The sequence below is a fragment of the Eurosta solidaginis genome, chromosome 3 (genome assembly GCF_040869045.1).
Source record: "Eurosta solidaginis isolate ZX-2024a chromosome 3, ASM4086904v1, whole genome shotgun sequence".
Lineage (NCBI taxonomy): Eukaryota > Metazoa > Arthropoda > Insecta > Diptera > Tephritidae > Eurosta > Eurosta solidaginis.
The window spans coordinates 257878636-257899264 of NC_090321.1; the positions used below are offsets into that span (position 1 = coordinate 257878636).

The following is a 20629-nucleotide window of genomic DNA, read 5'->3' on the forward strand; positions in this document are numbered from 1 at the left end:
GCTGAGCTACTTTGGATCATATCGGCATTGTATTAATGATTGTTTCGGTATCTTCTAGGGATAACTTCAAAGCTTTATCGAGAAAAGTTTGGGATTATTCGAGGATATTTTAATTTTTTCTATTTCAATTATTTTCAGGTGCAGTTGTGTCCTGTTCCAGGACATTTTCGGAATCAGTTCATCATTACGAGACTGCTTCGGAATTGTATTTGCAGCCATATAAGCAAGATTTGTATATAGTTTCGGTATTTGTTTTGGGGCAAGTTTGGGACTATTTCGGGAAGCTTAACAGAGTTCTACCGTACCTTTTATTTTACCACAACTTTTATAATGTAAATGAAATAAGTTTTTAAGTTTCTTAGACAAATTTTATACATTTAAACAATTCACAAAAGTGTCGTATTTGTCGTAAAGTCTTAAAATTTTAGTTGTTTGAAAGGTTCTTAATAAAAAATTTGAATAAAACCTAGTTCGTTTGACCTAATAGAAGGCCTTTTAAACTTCCTTATTTTAAGCTGGGACCCTTTTTAGCGGTTGCACTTTTCACCATTCGCCCATGTCCAACCAATGACAACTTGTAAAGCATCTGTTGGACAGAACGAAAATGCTCTTGTTATGGCCTGGCTGCACGTTCAACTTAATTAAGTTTTGTAATGATATGTTGCTTGCCCAGGGCAGGCTTCCAAGTCATCGTCCAGTACGATAGTTAGGATCTACCCGTTGTTGTTGTTGTTGTTGTTGTAGCAATGCTCGCCCCACCTAAATAGCCGCGACCGATCACAAATTGTCATCAATATCCTCTAACGGGAGTCCAAGGAAACTTGCCGTTTCAACAGGGGTGGACCATAAGGAAAGGGGTGTTAGAGGCGTTGGTTCCACATTACAATTAAAGAGATGGTTGGTGTCATGTGGGGACACATTGCAAGCAGGGCATACATTTTGTATCTCGGGGTTGATTCTGGATAGGTAAGAGTTTAACCTGTTACAGTATCCAGAACGAAGTTGAGCAAGAGTGACACGCGTTTCCCTGGGGAGTATGCGTTCCTCTTCTGCGAGTTCTGGATATTTTTCTTCAAGTACTGGATTCACCGGGCAATTCCCGACATAAAGGTCCGACGCCTGTCTATGGAGTTCACCAAGGACCTGCTTGTGTTTTTCCGCTTCATACGGCTGGGTTCTCAGGTGCCGTATTTCCTCAAAATGCTTACGGAGATGACTCCTTAGGCCCCTAGGCGGTGCTGGTTCGTCAATCAGATGTCTGTTGGGATGCCCAGGTTTCTGGGTATTCAACAGAAACTGTTTGGTCAGCATCTCATTTCTCTCCCTGATGGGGAGTATTCTCGCCTCATTATGCAGATGGTGTTCTGGGGACATAAGAAGACAGCCCGTGGCGATTCTGAGAGCAGTATTTTGGCAGGCCTGTAGTTTCTTCCAGTGGGTGGTTTTTAGGCTTGGCGACCATATGGGTGACGCGTAGCACGTAATCGGCTGGCTAATTGCTTTGTATGTGGTCAAGAGCGTTTCTTTATCTTTTCCCCAGGTACTGCCAGCAAGGGATTTGAGGATTTTATTACGGCTCTGAATTCTTGGAACAATTGCGGTTGCGTGCGCACCAAAATGTAGATCCTGATCAAACGTCACACCCAAGATTTTGGGGTGTAGGACAGTCGGTAGCGTAGTGCCATCGACGTGGATGTTCAATATGGTCGACATTTGGGGCGTCCATGTTGTAAATAAGGTCGCGGAAGATTTAGTCGGTGACAATGCCAGGTTTCGCGAGGCGAAAAAACTGGAGAGATCAGGGAGATAGCCGTTTATTTTATTGCATAGCTCATCGATCTTTGGGCCTGGGCCTGTGGCCATTATTGTGCAGTCATCGGCGTAGGAAACGATTGTGACTCCTTCCGGTGGTGAAGGTAGCTTAGATATGTAGAAATTAAACAAAAGCGGGGATAGGACACCACCCTGTGGCACCCCTTGTTTAATTCTCCTTTGTTTTGATGTTTCGTTTCTGAATTGCACCGATGCCTGCCGACCACCCAGATAATTTGCGGTCCACCTTTTAAGACATGGGGGAAGGGTGGACCCTTCTAGGTCTTGCAGTAACGAGCCATGGTTGACCGTATCAAAAGCTTTTGATAGGTCTAACGCTACGAGTACTGTTCTATGGTGGGGATATTGATTCAAACCGCAATTTATCTGTGTGCTAATGACATTTAGCGCGGAGGTAGTGCTATGGAGTTTTCTGAAGTCATGCTGATGAGGGGCTAGCTGCAAATGTGCTTGGAAATAAGGGAGCAAAATGGCTTCAAGCGTCTTTGCCACTGGCGATAGGAGAGATATCGGACGATATGACTCACCTACATTAGCTGGTTTCCCAGGCTTTAGTAGCGGGACCACCTTGGCCATTTTCCATTTCTCGGGTATGACAAAGGTGGAAAGAGACAGGTTGAAGACATGCGCTAAATATTTGAAACCCTCTTTCCCAAGGTTTTTAAGCATCGGCATGGCTATGCCGTCTGGGCCCACTGCTTTGGATGGTTTAGCGCGACCAATGGCGTCCTCAAGCTCTCTAGCGGTGATGGTAATTGGTGACGCGCTGAGTTTGTGTTTATGTGCGTGTCTATTGGCTCTCCGTCTATCTTTGTCGACCGTAGGATGCATTATATATTGTCGGCAGAAAGCGCTCGCGCATTTTTTCGCATCCGACAGCACCTTATCGCCAAAGGCGATGGAAACTTTGTCTTTGTGCTTAGTTGGATTCGATAGGGACTTTACGGTGGACCAAAGTTTACCCACACCGGTAGAGAGGTTACAACCTCTTAGGTACTCTTCCCATTTCGCCCGCTTGTGTTCGTCCACAAGCAATCTGATGCGTTGGTTTATATCCCTTATTTGGGGGTCGCCTGGATCAAGCTGTCTTATAAGGTCGCGTTCCCTCGCTAAGCTCGCGGCCTCCGCCGGGAAGTGGGCCGGATTTCGGGAATTCTCCCGGCGGGAATGAAATGTGCCGAGGCGGATTCAATGACCTTACGGAAGGCACGCTCCCCTTGGCGGGCATCAGTCGGGATAGGGAGGGCAGCAAAGCTGCTGTCTGTTGCAGATTTATATTCTTCCCACTTTCCTTTTTTGAAGTTTATGAAAGTGCGTTTTTCGGTGATCTACCCGTCTTTCAATGCTGTATCAATCAAGTATGCCTTGCTCCCAGGATACTACACTTTGGCGGAAAGCCAGATGTTAGTGCCACTGAGAAAGGACTGTAGGCAACGCGTTCTATTGGATTTGTTACCTTATGCTCCTGCTTTTATATCGAGTCGGCCACATGTTGCTAAATTTGTAGCAACATGTCATATTTTGTATCTTAAGCTAACATATGTACATACGTACATTTATAGGTATGTAAGAATATTTTCTGTTTTTGATAGATTGCTGTTCCTCATTTGTATTTTCATTTGTATTTTCAACCCCAATATTAATTTACATTTTCTATCCGAAAACAAATCCAAATATACACATTTATAGTCAAATCCAAGTAATGCGTAGGTACAGATCCCTTCACGAGATATGTAGAAAGTCATAAAATTTAACGATCACAAAAGCTCAACAGAATACGCACAAAACAACAAATCATACACAAACAAACAACCAAAGCAAAGCCGGTCAAACTATATTCAATATTTACCACCTTTAACATCACTTCTACCACGACCAGGACCACCACCACCTATTCCACCTTCTAACGTCGTCACGTTAATGTTCTCGAACCACCCTCTTTTTGCAGCGCTTACTTTGCCTGTGCTCTCGTGCCAATGCACTGTCATCTACGACGCTACCCACACTCCCGCCATATGCATTCCCTTCATACCCAACCTAATTTGTATCCTGCAGACGCATTTTTATGGCTACAGTAACGAAACGTGTTCTCGCTAAAGTCGTAGCTCGCTCAAACGCATACCTCAAGAGCGCGCTCTCTTCAAGTTGAACTGTAAATGCAATGCAAAAACTTTTTATTTTACGCATTACAACAACAGTAGCAAAAATGCGAAAGAAAAGCGAAACTGACAGCAAAGGATATTCTATTTTGTAAAAGTGTCTTTGTGTGCGAGTCTGTTTGCCTGTGTACGTACCTCTGCTGCACGTGGTTAAATTACCGTGAAGCAGATTAGGGATGAAAGTACATATTTCGCTCGGCATACCGTTAACACTTTGAACTGAGTGAATTAAGTCTCGCGCACAACCGTACCAGGACTACACAAAATCTAGAGATAAATTTTTGTTTGGCATATGACAGCAAAAAAAAAAAAAAATAACAGTAGGGAAATAAATGCATATTATAAATCCCGCAGATACTCGCTTTAGCGTACATATCATGCAGGGTAGCACCAAACTATTACATAACCAGAATTTTCTGACGGATTTCATGCTCGTCCGAAAATGATCGAACTTCTGCGACAAACCCTAAGTGGAAGCTTAAAAACTCTTATTATAGCTTTTACGGCTATAAAGCAACATCGGCGCGATAACCTTCCGTGGAGTATTTTTCTACTATGGCCTGCAAGAATTGCATTATCTTCACTAATTATCAATAAACTAGGGCTCAAATAAATTTTGAAATTAGCCCATAGTTTGATTTTTGGTAAAGAGACTGCTAGTTGAATAGTTTTATCGTGAATCCATACTGAGGTAGTTTACAACTACTTTGTTTGATCGCTGGGTACATACACTCCTATAAATAAATGGGTAATCGACAGTGTACTCTCTTACATATGGGTATAATGACACTACAGAAAACTTCGAATAATGCACAGTGGGCTAATATGGTTAAAACTTTGCTTTGAGAATGCATGCCCTGCCAAACCCAAATCATGATAATCAAGCCACACCACTTGTTGGCGAGAATGATTCTCCGTTGCTTTCTAAGTTCACATTGCCTGCTGGTTCGCAGGTAGAGGAAATTTCTCATAGGCTCGTACTTATGTCCATCATCAGCAGCGTGGCTATCAAGGCACGAATACGCCGACATTTTCTTTGCCTTGCCCTCATTCACCACTTTATTTGCTTTTTCATAGAATCCAAGGAATGCAGAACTAACGGCGCGTTTGTTAAGGTCAATGATATGAAAATTATTAAATCATCAAGGATAAATGAGCTTCATTGTACAGAGTGCGGTCGAATGAGCTCCTATCAGTCCATTCTGGCTAGAAAGTTTTCGTCATTCAGCAAGGAATAGTCTAAGCCCACCGTTCGTCAATTTGACTGAAAGCCAAACATTTCCGGTGCAGAAGTGCAAATGGGGATGTTTCTTGGGATCCGCTTAATATAGAGAGCTTGGTAAGATGATCTTAGACCTAGCTGTTGAGCTCACAGTCCTAACTGCTATTTAGATATGTGAGCAAATACCGAATTCCCATGAGTGCCCATGGTCCACTATCCTTTAGCCCACCAAGCCAAATTAGACCCACGCAGTGTTCGTTTCGCCTCTAATGTGCGCAGGATATATCTTTATTACAAACAAAGGAAACGGCTTTTCATTCGGTTGTCCAACTGATAGAGGGCTTCTTCGAGATCAGAGAATAAATGTTGATTAATAAAAATGGGGCCTTCAACGGGGGACCTTTCTTCGACACCTACACTAGTACTAAACGCAATGCTGAATCTGTACCCGACTGACATTGTAGGAAAAATCGCCGCTGACCGCGTCAGAATATAGCTTTGTGATGCGGAATAAGTGAAATACGCTCCTGTTGTCACATCCACCACTCATATTTTCTCAAGGGAGGAATGGAGTGGGAAATTAATATGAGTCGGGATGGATGCAGGCTGGACGAGAGGGCTGGGGTGGAGTGTTTTGACATGAGTTTGGTGTCAGCCAGAAATTTAGACTGCCCATTCCCTGAAGCGTCTTTCAGGCAGAGGTCGCCGCTGTAAAAGATATGGTTAGATGGGTACCCATCATCCACCTTAACTATTTGAAAATTTAACATCTAGGTACTCAGATAGTCAGCGCCGTAAGGTCGGCAACTGTACGGAACTGACAGTGAAGACTTTGGGATTCCTCTGGCTAATTAATATATGCTCCTGGACTGGTGGGTCTTGAGCCAGTTAAGCAAACGCTGGGATGACACCAAGTCTTGCCGTAGTTCGAGATCTTTCTGGCCCTTTGTTGTCTTTAAGGGCTTGGCTACGCTATCAGCTTACAAAATCTCATATATCTATGTTTGTTGTAATTATAACAGGGTGCGAGACTTGTTGAACTCTATGGAAAAAATTTCCAAGGCCGATGTATATCTTAGTTGTAGCTTAGTCCTTGCCACAAAGCCATTCGCTAAATAACTAGAAGCCAGTTTCACTGTTAAAGTTAATGGGAGCACAATGGGCCAAAATAAAATTCTCGAGGTGTTCCTTAATTGGACAGCTGCCAGCCAACGTCACCTACAACCAATATTAAGGGGACTGATTTTCTGAGAAGTTCGCTGATTCTAAACATACGTTTCCATTATGTAAATTCCAACATTTTAACAGTGCGAGCCATATTCAGGCCATGCTACCAGACAAAATCTCCCATAAACTCGTTTAAGTTTTATCAGAATTTCTCACAGTCATTTAACAACTCTTTGCTAGAGCCCTCAGCTCTTTCTGATAACCTATCTGCAGCAGTATAAACTTTTCTACCCTTTTCATCCAAATAATGCTCTTAGGATTCTATTCATTAAACCAACACCAATTCCCAAATCTAGGACAGCAAAAAGGAATATTCCCATTTTTGTAAGGTTTTTTTGCCAGTCTGGATGACTTCTGGATGACCCTAAAACTGGTTTTGTAGTATAAAGGCTAAGCAGCGCGAGGTACTGTTACAATGACAACAACTCTCTCCACCCAGCTAACCCCCGAAAGGCGATTTCAAATGCGATATATTGTAGCAAGAGTTATACCTGTAACAAAAAAAGTTAAGTCATCTTCGCAGCCAAAGAATACGCATCCACTGGTTGCGATACCGCGATAAGCTCGCTAAGCACACAAAATATAGGCGAAACTTGTCGAGTGCACTTTGAAAATTAAGGAATACGAGCCGAACTGGTACGCATATTGTGCGACAAACATAAAAGCGTCATATCACATAACAACAGAAATCAGCTGTTCTATCAATCAAATATCTATACCCATACATGCGCTTGCGCTGCCATCTGGCGAATGTTAGCAACTGCCGGTAATGCAGTGTTAGTTCTGATCAAATATTCACAATAGTGCCATAGTACAAAGAGATTTCTTTGTGTGCTCACAATCGTTTATTTTTAACAAATTATTTTAATAAAATATAGCTAAACAAAACTATTACGACTAATAATGCCCAAAGCTCGCTAATAGCACGAATCCCTATCTTTACAACCAAAACTATATTTATAGATTTGGGTTCCAAATAACAGCGAAAAAGGGGCCCGTACATAAAAACAGCAATTAGAAATAATATATAAGATTTATATGGGGCCTCATTTCAAAGGGACTAAAAATTAGAATAACAATGAAAAATGTCTTTATTTATATTTTCGAAAGCTTTTCAAATCAGTTCTACTGTGCAATTCGGTTGAAAAAATATGTTTATCGGCAAACCTGAAAATATGTACTAAGTTAATCACCGGCAGTGTGTTACTGTATGCGAAAATGAAGCAACATAATTTCAACAATATGCGAGTGATGTGTAACAACAACGAAAACAACAATGAAGATTATACTCGCAAAGTTAACAGTGAATGAACCCCAAAAAATAGCAGACGGAAAAACATTAAATTTCGAACCCTTATTTAACACATTAAAAAACATACAAACGTCACAATTATATATGTATGTATTAGGGCGGGTCGATTTAAAAATCGCTCATTGCTCTGTGAAAATCGTATTCTAGGGATCAAAATAAGAAACTTTGCCGAAGGAACCATACCCCTAAAACGACCTTTGGGTCGAACTTTTGGGTAGGGGCAATTTCAATTCTACCTGCTGTGTCTTGTGGTGGCTTAAAAAAAACAACACAAGCAATTTTACGATCTGCAATTGTGTCACGGTTTTTAAAACGGTTGAATAAAAAACCCACACAACTATGTTTACGACATGCAAATGCATCACAGTGATGCCTTGGTCTTAAAAGGGGGTTGTAAAAACGCTAATTTCTAATAATTTTTTTTAATTTCTTTTCTATTACTAACTTAAATTCATTTTTTCATTTACATATGTTCTGACTAAATAAATTTCTAAAGAGAAAAATAAACTCCAAAAAGAAAAAACATAGACATTTCAAAGTGGGATTTTTCAAAATTTGCAAGTTCGACCCAAAGGGGGGGGACAACAGAATTCGTTTTAGATATATGGTTCCTTCTGCAAAGTTTCTTATTTCCCTAGAATATGATTTTCACAGAGCAATGGGCGATTTTTTTGCCTCCCCACAAATCGACCCGGCCTAGTATGTATGTATGTGAATAACATGCACACACATTAACAACTACAAATGCAGTATGTGGCCATTGAATAAACAACAAACAAAGGATCAGCAGGAGCATGCCGTCAGGACTAACCACGGACAATGAACGCGCGTCGTGACGCTTCGCTGGACGCTCTTTGTTGTTTTTTTTTTTTTTTGCTGGGTGTTTTGTTGCTGATGGGGTGGTGGTAAGAGCCGTATCCCATAAGAGCAGAGCATAACCGGCAATTTACCCTCTCGCAATCAGGCGCCTAGCTGTCCTCATTTATATGAGTTTATGTGTGTGTGTGTGTGTGTATGTGCACACACGTGCTTGTGAGGTGTGCACTGCATTGGCAAATGTAATTTACTTTGCTTTCGGTTTGCTGTGCTTTGACTTTGCTTGATTTTGCTGCTGCGTCTGAGAAGCCAAAACAAATGCCATGAAAATTTTCTGTGATTAGATACAATTCAATTGTAAACGCGCGCGAGCGAGCGAGTGTACTACGTACAGCAAGGATATATGTACAGGGATTCACAGGATACTGCGTGTGTTCGTCATTAACGAATTGTTATTGTGTTTTGTGAAGATTTCGAAAAAATTATTAAATTTTTAATCAAAAATATCAGCAAAAGTGGAAGTGCAAATATTTAATGAAAGAAGAATGAAAAAAAAGTGCAAGTGATTATGTAAAATTTCTATTAAAAGAAAAAGTCATTGTGAAACGTGCCATATCAAGCAGCGTGTTGTTGTTGTTTACTACTGCCTCTAGCAGCTAATAGCCCAGTGCGCAGCTTCTTTGTTTACCAATGCCTTTGTGTTAGTCTGCTTCTTCGTCAATCGAAGTCTTCTTCCTACATTCTAGCTCAAGTTTTTTTAGTGTTTTTCTGTTTGTGTGTGCGTATTACGCTCTTTCCTCTTTTCCTTTTGTGCTGGCGTCATTGCTGTCAAACAAATGTTAAATTCTATAAAAAAAAATCGTTTCAAAATAAACGCAATCATAATTGCGCGTAAAATCGCCAACGCTTCCCATAAACCATCACGAAAGCCATGGATGAACAGGATGACAATTTAAATTTAGCCGCAGGCAACGCATCAAACAATAGTCATAACAATAACAATGGCGATGAGTCAGATGAGGAAGTTATTGAGGGCATGGAATTGCTTGAGGGCAACTATCAGGTATTGCGTCAATGGGTACCACCAGCACCAAATTATTGGGATGCACCACCAAAAGCGATCATTAAGTCGGCGGAAGTGAGGTGAGTTATAGAAAGTTTTTGGAGGAGGGGTATTATGAGTTAAAAATAAAAATGGAATGTGAAAGAAGTAGCCGCCGAAACTAGTTTACTTCTATTTTGAATCAAATTATACCTAAAGGGTCCAACTCTTTATGGCTGCAAGCCTTCTAGGATCTTCATATTTGTTTCAAATGGTTCTCGCCACATCGACTTTGACTGTAAAAACCTACAGCTTTTTAGAATCTCAGTTTCTGATACTTGACATTAAATTTACACTAAAGATTGTTAACAGCTTAGACAACTGTCTATATTTAAATCTCCAGAGCAGGGTGGAGTTCCCCAGTAAAACCCCAACGTAACTTTTTGTATCGAAGGCAAGCGTCCCTTATGTATATTATCAATTGGCAGGGCTTGTCTTGATGCAGGCTTCCATGACGGAATACCCGCCGAGCTGTTCATACATGTAGGCGAAAAGTTGGTAAAGAGCACGCATCAACTCCTATGCAGAATATGTTCGTATGAGCGCATGCCTTCAGTTTGGAACTTAAGGGTACTCTGTCCACAACAAAGACCCGAAGGACAAAGATCCCGAAAAACGCGCCAATAGTCGCGGAGTCAGCCTGATTAATATCAAATAGAAGGTTCAACCTATCCTACTGTACTTTATGAAAGACTGTGGCCATAGTCAACAAACTGATGGAACCTTACCAGTGCGGCTTTAAAACTCATTAATATACTATCAACCATATGTACACGATGCGCCATATCCTGGAGAAGACTCCCGATAGGAGAATCAACACTCACCATCTTTTCGTCGACTTTAAAGTAGCAATTTGAAGCGCGAAAAGAAGATGCTTGTATGCTGCTTAGTCTGAATTTAAATTCTCTGCAAAGTTAATAAGGCTCTGGAAAATGACATTGCGTAAAACCACCAGCTCCGAAGGGATTGGCAAAGACCTCTCCGAGCCATACGAAACCAAACGAAGCTTCCCTTTTGTGCGATTTCTTCACGATAACGCTGGAGAAGATAACTCTAGCAGCAGAACTAAACCGCGATGATACAATCTATTATAAGAGCGCACAATTACTGGCGTATGCTCATGATATTGATATTATTGGCCTGAACAAACGCTTCGTGAATTATGCCTTCATAGTTGCTTCAATCATTAAAAAGAGAAGACTTTAGACTCATGACGGATATTCTGACTGGCCTTCTGGCGTCACATGCCTTTAAATTAGGCTTGGTCAGTGATAGCGGTAACCAAAGCAGTAGAAACCCTGGAAGATAATAGCTTAAGCTGCAACCGTGTTAACTTTTATATTGACAGTCAAGCAGTAATTAAGGCAATAATCTCGCATAGCACAGCATCTAAATGAGTGTTAGAGTGTAATCAATCTCTGGAGAGAATCGGGACAGGGAGAAGCATACATCTATATTGAGTCCCAGGGCATATGGGAATATATGGGAATGAAAGAGCGGACGAACTAGCTAAAAAGGGCGTATTCCTTGAAGCTTGCTCCTTCCCAATTAGACTGGGCGAGAGGTGCACATGATTGGCCAAGCGGGAAAGGCGTGGGTTCAAGCACGGTGTTGTAAAGTGTCGAAGATTATGTGTAGGTCTTACAACCTTAGACTAGCAAAGTTGCTTCTATCATTAAAAAGAGAGGACTGTAGACTCAAGACGGGTATTCTGACTGGCCTTCTGCCGTTACATGCCTTTAAATTAGGCTTGGTCAGTGATAGCAGATCTAGGAAGTGCGGGTTGGAGGAGGAAACGATCGGGCACGTTCTGTGCTTGTGCCCTGCACTTGCCAGGCTAAGGCTCCAGCTATTAAGAGTGATACAGCTGTCAGATCTAGAAGCAGCAAGTGGCTTAAGTCCTAGGTAGCTTCTAGTATTTGCCAAGAGGACCGAGTTATTTTATAACATAGGTCCTGGTTTTTGATAAGGTTTTTCAGTTTGGTCGTTAAAACAAACTTCTGGTAACACTTCGGGCTCAATCAGTCTATGTAAGGTCCTCACGGACCGGCCAGTTCAACCTAACCTAACCTTCTACTTGCGGACGGGGCCGTTGGTGAAGGCTAGAAAAAACATATAGCTAATATAATAAGAAATTTCTATAGAAATGTCATTTCAAAAAGCTGTATATGTAAATATTTTGTACTTTTCATTATTCAAGGCATTGAAATTTTAATTAGGCACTTCTAACCAAAAACTTAATGAAGGTTAAATTGGTTTAATCAAAATGGAAATTGTTCAAATTCCCGGAATCTATTTTTATTTATTTTTCATTCACACGAGCCAACTATGTATAAATAGGGTCAAAAAAATTGATGTTGGTGTACTTTATACCTAAAAAGAGAATTTCGGGATCATTTGGGCACCCTTTTGGCAACAATTCTGGATGGTTTTCGGGATCTGTCCGGGATCCCGTCAGGGTCATTCCCGGACTGTTTCGGAATCAATTGGGGATCCTTCAGGGATCATTTCCGGATGGTTTTCGTGATCCCATCGGGGTCATTTCGCAACTTTTTATGGAATATTTCGGAATAATTTGGAGATACTTCCGGCATCATTTCTGGATGGTTTTCGGTTACCGTCCGGGATCCCATCAGTGTCATTTCAGGAATTTTTCGGGATCATTTGGGGACCCTTCAGGGATAATTTCGGGATGGTTTCCGGGAGTCATTTTTGGTGTAATTTTTGGTGTCGTCTCGTGACTTTTTCTGGATTATTGGGAACCATTTGAAAACCCTTCCTAGATCATTTCACCTCATTGCTTTTTCTGGATAATTTCGGGATAATTTGGGAGTCCTTTCAGGTTATCAGCCATTTATTTCTTTTTTTTTACTCTATTACAAAAGTAAAATACATTTGACAGAAGTAATTTTTAAACAGATAACTTGATAAACAGGCTAACGTGAACAGCCCATATTTTTTATTTTCTACTTGTGGACGGGCCGCTGGTAAAGGCTAGAAAAAACATATAACTATAATAAGACATTTCTATAGAAATGTCATTTTAAAAAGCTGTATAAATATTTTGTATTTTTCATCATTAACGGCATTGAAATTTTAATTAGGCACTTCTAACAAAAAGTATGCTGAGGGTTAAATTGGTTTAATCAAAATTCAAATAGTTCAAATTCCTGGAATCTATTTTTATTTATTTCTCATTCACACGTGCCAATTATGTATAAATAAGGTCGACAAAATTGATCTTGGTGTACTTTATACTTAAAAAGCGAATTTCGGGATCATTTGGGGACCCTTTCGGTATCAATTCTGGATGGCTTCCGGGATCCGTCCGGGATCCCATCAGGGTCATTCCGGGACCATTCCGGGATCATTTGGGGACTTTTAAGGAATAATTTCTGGAAGGTTTCCGGGATCCTTCGCGATCCCGTCGGGATAATTTCGTGACTTTTTCTGGATTTTTTTTCGGGATCATTTGGGGACCCTTCCGGCATCATACCGATCCGTCCGGGATCCCATTAGGATCATTTCGGGACTTTCCGGATCCATTTGACGACCCTTCATGGGTCATTTCGGGAACCATCTGTGGTCCCATTGGGGTCATTTCGTAACTTTTGATGGATTATTCCGGGACAATTTGGAAAGCCTTCCGGGAACATTTCTAGATGGTTTTCGGGATCCGCCAGGATTGCGTTGGGGTCATTTCGCGTTTTTTTTTGGTTAAATTCGGGATCATTTGGGGACCATATCAGGTTATCAGCTCATTTATTTCTTTATTTTACTCTATTACAAAAATAAAATATATTAGACAGAAATAATATTTAAACAGATAACTTGATAAGCAGGCTAGCGTGAATAGCCCATATATTTTATTTTCTACTTGCGGACAGGGCTGCGGGTGAGGGCTAGAAAAAACATGTAGCTAATATAATAAGAAATACCTATAGAAATATCATTTTAAAAAGCTGTATATTTAAATATTTTGTATTTTTCATCATTAAAGGCATTGAAATTTTAATTAGGTTTTTCTAACCAAAATTTTACTCAAGGTGTTAAATGGATTTAATGAGAAAAAACATTTCGTTTCTATAAACAGCTTTAATTCAAATCTAGAAGTGTTTTTATTGTTCAAATTCCTGGAATCTGTTTTTATTTATTTTTCATTCGCACGAGCCAATTATGTATAAATAGCGTCGACAAAATTGATCTTGGTGTACTTTATACTTAAAAAGCGAATTTCGGAATCATTTGCGGACCCTTTCGGCATCCTTTCTGGATGGTTTCCGGGATCCCGTCGGGGTAATTTCGTGACTTTTTATGGATTATTTCGCGATAATTTGAAGATCCTTCAGGCATCATTTCTGGATGGTTTTCGGTATCCGTCCAAGGTCACATCAGGGTCATTTCAGGACTTTTTCGGAACCATTTCGGGATCATTTGGGGACCTTTCAGGGATAATTTCTGGATGGTTGTCGGGTTCCCGTCGGGATCATTTCGTGATTATCTCGAGAACGGATAGAAAGATTGCCATGAAATTTTTAGGATAACTTAGTAGGAGCCCGGAGAGTGTTTGTGAAAAGTTTTTTTCCGGGAAGTGGACCAGGAACCGATTTATTCTAAACTATCGTATATATGGCTCGATTTGCCTGAAATTTGGTATGTAGGTAGCGTTTCATGTAGAATAAAATGTAGGATAATTTTTCTTCCGGGAAGTGGATCAAGGACCGATTTATTCTAAACTATCGTATATATCGCTCGATTTGCTTGAAATTTGATATGTAAGTAGCGTTATGCCTGGATTAAAATAACAATAATTTTTCTTCCGGGAACTGGACCGAGACCGGGACCGACCTATTCTAAACAATAATTATACCCTTCATGAAAATGAAATGGTATATTAATTTCGTCACGAAACCGAAAATTGTAAGTCCTTAAAGGAAAATAGATAGACCCACCATTAAGTATACCGAAATAATCAGGTTGAAAAGCTGAGTTGATTTAGCCATGTCCGTCTGTCTGTTTGTATGCAAACTAGTCCCTCAATTTTTGAGATATCTTGATAAAATTTGGTGAGCGGGTGTATTTGGGTGTCCGATTAGACATTTGTCGGAACCGACCGGATCGGACCACTATAGCATATATCCTCCAGACAACCGATTTTTCAGAAAAAGAGGATTTTTGTTATATCTTACCCAATTTAACAGATTGAAGCTTCAAACTTCACCATATACTTTCGTATATTGCACATATTGTTGCCTGAAAAAATTGATGAGATCGGTCGTATATATAGTATATATCCCCCACAACCGATTGTTCAGATAAGGAACTTTTCGTAATTACTGCCCTATTTTAATAGCTAGAGACTTCAAATTTCAACGAATGCTTACGTATATAGCATATATTGTTGTCTGAAAAAATCATAGAGATCGGTTGCATATATAGTATATATCTCATACAACCGATTGTTCAGATAAGAAACTTTTAGCAATTTCTACCCCATTTCAACAGCTATAAGCTTAAAATTTCACCAATTGCTTACGTAATAGCATATATTGTTGTCTGAAAAAATCATAGAGATCGGTTGTATATATAGTATATATCTCATACAACCGATTGTTCAGATAAGAAACTTTTCGCAATTTCTACCCCATTTTAACAGCTATAAGCTTCAAATTTCACCGATTGCTTACGTATATAGCATATATTGTTGTCTGAAAAAATCATAGAGATCAGTTGTATATATAGTATATATCTCATACAACCGATTGTTCAGATAAGAAACTTTTCGCAATTTCTACCCCATTTTAACAGCTATAAGCTTCAAATTTCACCAATTGCTTACGTATAGAGCATATATTGTTGTCTGAAAAAATCATAGAGATCGGTTGTATATATAGTATATATCTCATACAACCGATTGTTCAGATAAGAAACTTTTCGCAATTTCTACCCCATTTTAACAGCTATAAGCTTCAAATTTCACCGATTGCTTACGTATATAGCATATACTGTTGTCTGAAAAAATCATAGAGATCGGTTGTATATATAGTATATATCTCATACAACCGATTGTTCAGATAAGAAACTTTTCGCAATTTCTACCCCATTTTAACAGCTATAAGCTTCAAATTTCACCGATTGCTTACGTATATAGCATATATTGTTGTCTGAAAAAATCATAGAGATCAATTGTATATATAGTATATATGTCATACAACCGATTGTTCAGATAAGAAACTTTTCGCAATTTCTACCCCATTTTAACAGCTATAAGCTTCAAATTTCACCGATTTCTTACGTATATAGTATGTATTGTTGTATCAAAAAATCATAGAGATCGGTGATATATATAATATATATATGATGGTATATATAGTATATATATATAGTATATATATATATTTATACCTTTCATGAAAATGAAATGGTATATTAATTTCGTCAAGAAAACGAAAATTGTAAGTACTTAAAGGAAAATAGATAGACCCACCATTAAGTATACCGAAATAATCAGGTTGAAGAGCTGAGTTGATTTAGCCATGTCCGTCTGTCCGTCTGTCCGTCTGTCTGTTTGTATGCAAACTAGTCCCTCAATTTTTGAGCTATCTTGATAAAATTTGGTGAGCGGGTGTATTTGGGTGTCCGATTAGACATTTGTCGGAACCGACCGGATCGGACCACTATAGCATATATCCTCCATACAACCGATTTTTCAGAAAAAGAGGATTTTTGTAATATCTTACCCAATTTAAGAGATTGAAGCTTCAAACTTCACCATATACTTTCGTATATTGCACATATTGTTGCCTGAAAAAATTTATGAGATCGGTCGTATATATAGTATATATCCCCCACAACCGATTGTTCAGATAAGGAACTTTTCGTAATTACTGCCCTATTTTAAGAGCTAGAGGCTTCAAATTTCAACGAATGCTTACGTATATAGCATGTATTGTTGTCTGAAAAAATCATAAAGATCGGTGGTATATATAGTATATATATGGTGGTATATATATATTTTCGCAAATTTTAGCCTCATTTTAACAGCTATAAGCTTCAAATTTCACCGAATACTTACGTATATAGCATATATTGTTTTCTGAAAAAATCATAGAGATCGGTTGTATATATAGTATATATCTCATGCAACCGATTGTTCAGATAAGAAACTTTTCGCAATTTCTACCCCATTTTAATAGCTATAAGCTTCAAATTTCACCGATTGCTTACGTATATAGCATATATTATTGTCTGAAAAAATCATAGAGATCGGTTGTATATATAGTATATATCTCATACAACGGATTGTGCAGATAAGAAACTTTTCGCAATTTCTACCCCATTTTAACAGCTATAAGCTTCAAATTTCATCGATTGCTTACGTATATAGCATATATTGTTGTCTGAAAAAATCATAGAGAACGGTTGTATATATAGTATATATCTCATACAACGGATTGTTCAGATAAGAAACTTTTCGCAATTTCTACCCCATTTTAACAGCTATAAGCTTCAAATTTCACCGATTGCTTACGTATATAGCATATATTGTTGTCTGAAAAAATCATAGAGAACGGTTGTATATATAGTATATATCTCATACAACAGATTCTTCAGATAAGAAACTTTTCGCAATTTCTACCCCATTTTAATAGCTATAATCTTCAAATTTCAGCGATTGCTTACGTATATAGTATGTATTGTTGTGTCAAAAAATCATAGAGATCGGTGATATATATAATATATATATGATGGTATATATAGTATATATATATTTTTTTTGCGACTTTGGCCCCATTTTAACAGCTAGAAGCTTCAAATTTCACCAAATGCTTACGTATATAGCATATATTGTCTGAAAAATCATAGAGATCGGTGGTATATATATTATATACTTCATATAAACTGTCATTTTTGCCCCTTTTTTACGGCTAGAAGCTTCAAAATTCATCAAATTTCATCAAATAGTTACGTTTACGTCATATTTTTTGAAATACGTGATTCGTAGTCATAGTTTTTGCATGCAGACCACAAAAAACGTGAAGCTTTGCAACCTCACACAAAGAACCTACCTATTTTTTATTTTATATTTATCTTAAAAATCGTTTAGGTATGTAGATCTGTTCACTATATATTTCTTATCTTATACTTTCGATTATTCGGAGATTACGAACGGGATAAGATTATTGTTCAGCCCCATTCATGAAAGGTATGAAGTCTTCGGCACAGCCGAAGACAGTCCCGTCCTTACTTGTTTTTCTTCTGGGAAGTGAACCAAAAACCGGTTTATTCTAAAATATAATATTCGTAATGCGATTTAGTTGAGTTTTGTAAATTAGTAGCATTTTGTCTTAATTAAAATATAGCATAATTTTTATAGAATAGAGGTCCTAACAAATGTATACTAACTATTGTTTTTCGCACATATACCTATGCCTGTAGTTTTTACTCCAGAATGCATAATTTGCTTCTCCTATCTTCTATATATATAAAAAGAAGTGTACATTTTGATTGTCACTCCATAACTCGAGAACGGCTCGAAAGATTGCCTTGAAATTTTTAGGAAAGATACAGGAAGGAGAGATGATGGTTATTCAAGACACATTGCCAGGTGCAGTGACATCATATAAATCTGTTGATAGCGCAATGAATGCAGATCATGTAGTGAATTATCCAATTGAATTTTTGAATTCATTGGAACCACCTGGTATGCCATCGCATTATTTGAATTTAAAGGTTGGCTCATCAATTATTTTACTGCGGAATTTAAATGCACCAAAACTGTGCAATGGCACAAGATTAGTAGTAAAAAAATTGATGGCGAATTTAATTGAAGCGACAATATTGACCGGAACAGCGAAAAATGAAATTGTACTCATACCACATATTCCACTGATTCGAGCAGACATGACATTTGAATTTAAGCGTTTGCAATTCCCAGTGCGTCTATCATTTGTCATGTCCATCAATAAGGCACAAGGACAAACGTTTCAAATATGCGGATCAAATTTGGAGGATCCGTGCTTTTCACATGGACAGCTATACGTGGCCTGCTCAAGAGTTGGAACTGCAAATTATTTGTTTGTGCTCGCTTCCAATGGGCAAACTAAAACTATTGTATATCCAAATGTTTTGGATTGACATTAATAATTTTGAAATAAAATACATTCATTTCATAAAAAATATATATAATCTTTCATTTCTTTTTTTGGTTGGTTGCTATATATATATAATGTATTTTTATATTTTTAAACGATCCTTATTGTTACCATCATACCTAATTCAAAATAATATTTTTCCTTTTCAGGTACGTTGCAAAAAAATCTTGGATGGCTCAGCGTTGACTATGTATGTATGATGTATAATCTGGTGCTAATCTTAGCTTATTAATGTGTAAGAATGCCAAAGAAAATGCTATGGAATGTAAGTAGTCTGACTGCCATATTTTCTACAAATATCTCACTTCATGGCAACAAGTATGTCACATGGTACCTTTTTATTATCCAGCAGCGCTCAATACGTTAGAATCACCAAAAACGTTCTCCAAAACCGTTGCTAAATGTTATGCGTATCAGCAAACATTAGACCTATCAGACTCACTTGTATATACGGTAACAAAAACATTGACAGCAGTTAAAAAGCGGATGAACTGTCAAAGGCCGGTGCATCGTTGAACACCTCTGAGGCAATAACGATGCGCTGACCACTTCCATCAATTAAGAGTTTCTTTCTTACTACTCTGAAGGAGCTCACACGCCGTCATTGGTACTCGTCATATATTTGCAAAAGCACAGAGCAAACATGGCTTGACTTTAACCAGATAATAATAGGGTTTCTTCTCAAGGGGTTCGTGGAAGAGATCACATTCACTATTACAGGCCACTGGCCATTGGCCTACACGCGGGAAGAAGCGGAAATATTACCTCCATCGACATATTCAGGAGCTGTAGTAGGACAGTTGTAAGGAGACAGTCACCATTTCGCTTTCAAGTGGCCACCTTAGCGAAAATGAGATTCCGAAATCAAAGCAGTTTTGTGCTGCCCGAACCACGGACGTTGTCGAAATGCTCCTTAAAGGAATCAATACGTTTATTTATCTAACTAAATGGTTTGAGTAAGCACACAGTTTCCTGGAAAATGTGCATCAAAATAGCGCAGAGAGTGTCACTTGGGATCTTGGCTGGGTATCACAGCAAACAACCAACCCAACGTTGACACGGAAGCCAAAACTTTGCCGTCTAGTAAATGTAGAAAGGGACTATTCATCTTTTACTTTGCAACGTTTGACAACAATAAGTGACACCAAATCAAGCTCTATTGATAATGATGAATTATGATGATGCCCTACCTATCCTACAGCTAGTTGGCATAACGTCGAAATCCATAGATCTTTCGGAGAACTTTTTTCTCTTAGACTTTGGAAGTCTGTCACCCCCCAATTGAAATAGTTGGCCATATCTGATGTATATTGTGCCGATCCAAATAATCAGATCCTGCAACCACCCAAATTACTGTAGTCTCTTTCAGGGCCGAATTGTAAACACGACAAAGGAACACTTGGATATACTTACCTCCGAGAAGACTAAGGCCAAGTTTCGCTTCCACATGTCATCATGCTCTAAATATATTTCTCGAACAAATTGGCGGGAAGGGACCTACATCTTTTACGCCGAGAAGCTTTTCGTAGCCGAAATACACTCAGAGTGTTTGCCAAACCACTGCCGAGGGACGATACCACTTAGAAAAACTTGGTCTTTTAGAATTTTTTGAATTAAAAATTTAGAAAAAGATGTTTCAATAAGAAAAAAGTTTTCCAAGAACTTCGTTGAGTTAGGCGCAGCACCCTACAATTACACCACGGCGTCCGCTTAGCAACAGAAAAACTAGAAAAAGTGCGCTTACTGGACGGAGGTTAACGTGAAGTCCATGAGTTGCCAAAGAGGCTCAGCACTCGCTACTTA

General features: G+C 38.8%; 1 protein-coding gene across 9 annotated transcripts in view; it reads left to right on the plus strand.

The window, feature by feature from the left end:
- The window catches only part of pk (prickle), a 601495-nt gene that overhangs the window by 239006 nt on the left and 341860 nt on the right, over positions 1–20629 (plus strand). Inside the window, exons 1-2 of one of the 9 annotated variants that reach the window (XM_067776097.1) lie at positions 14387–14446; positions 18976–19016. The exons of the other annotated variants lie outside the window; for them this stretch is intronic. Of the exons in view, the coding sequence (XP_067632198.1) occupies positions 19015–19016 (2 nt within the window). The 5' untranslated portion in view covers positions 14387–14446; positions 18976–19014. Of the gene's footprint in view, positions 1–14386; positions 14447–18975; positions 19017–20629 lie in introns of those variants that run through there. 9 annotated transcript variants of the gene reach the window in all.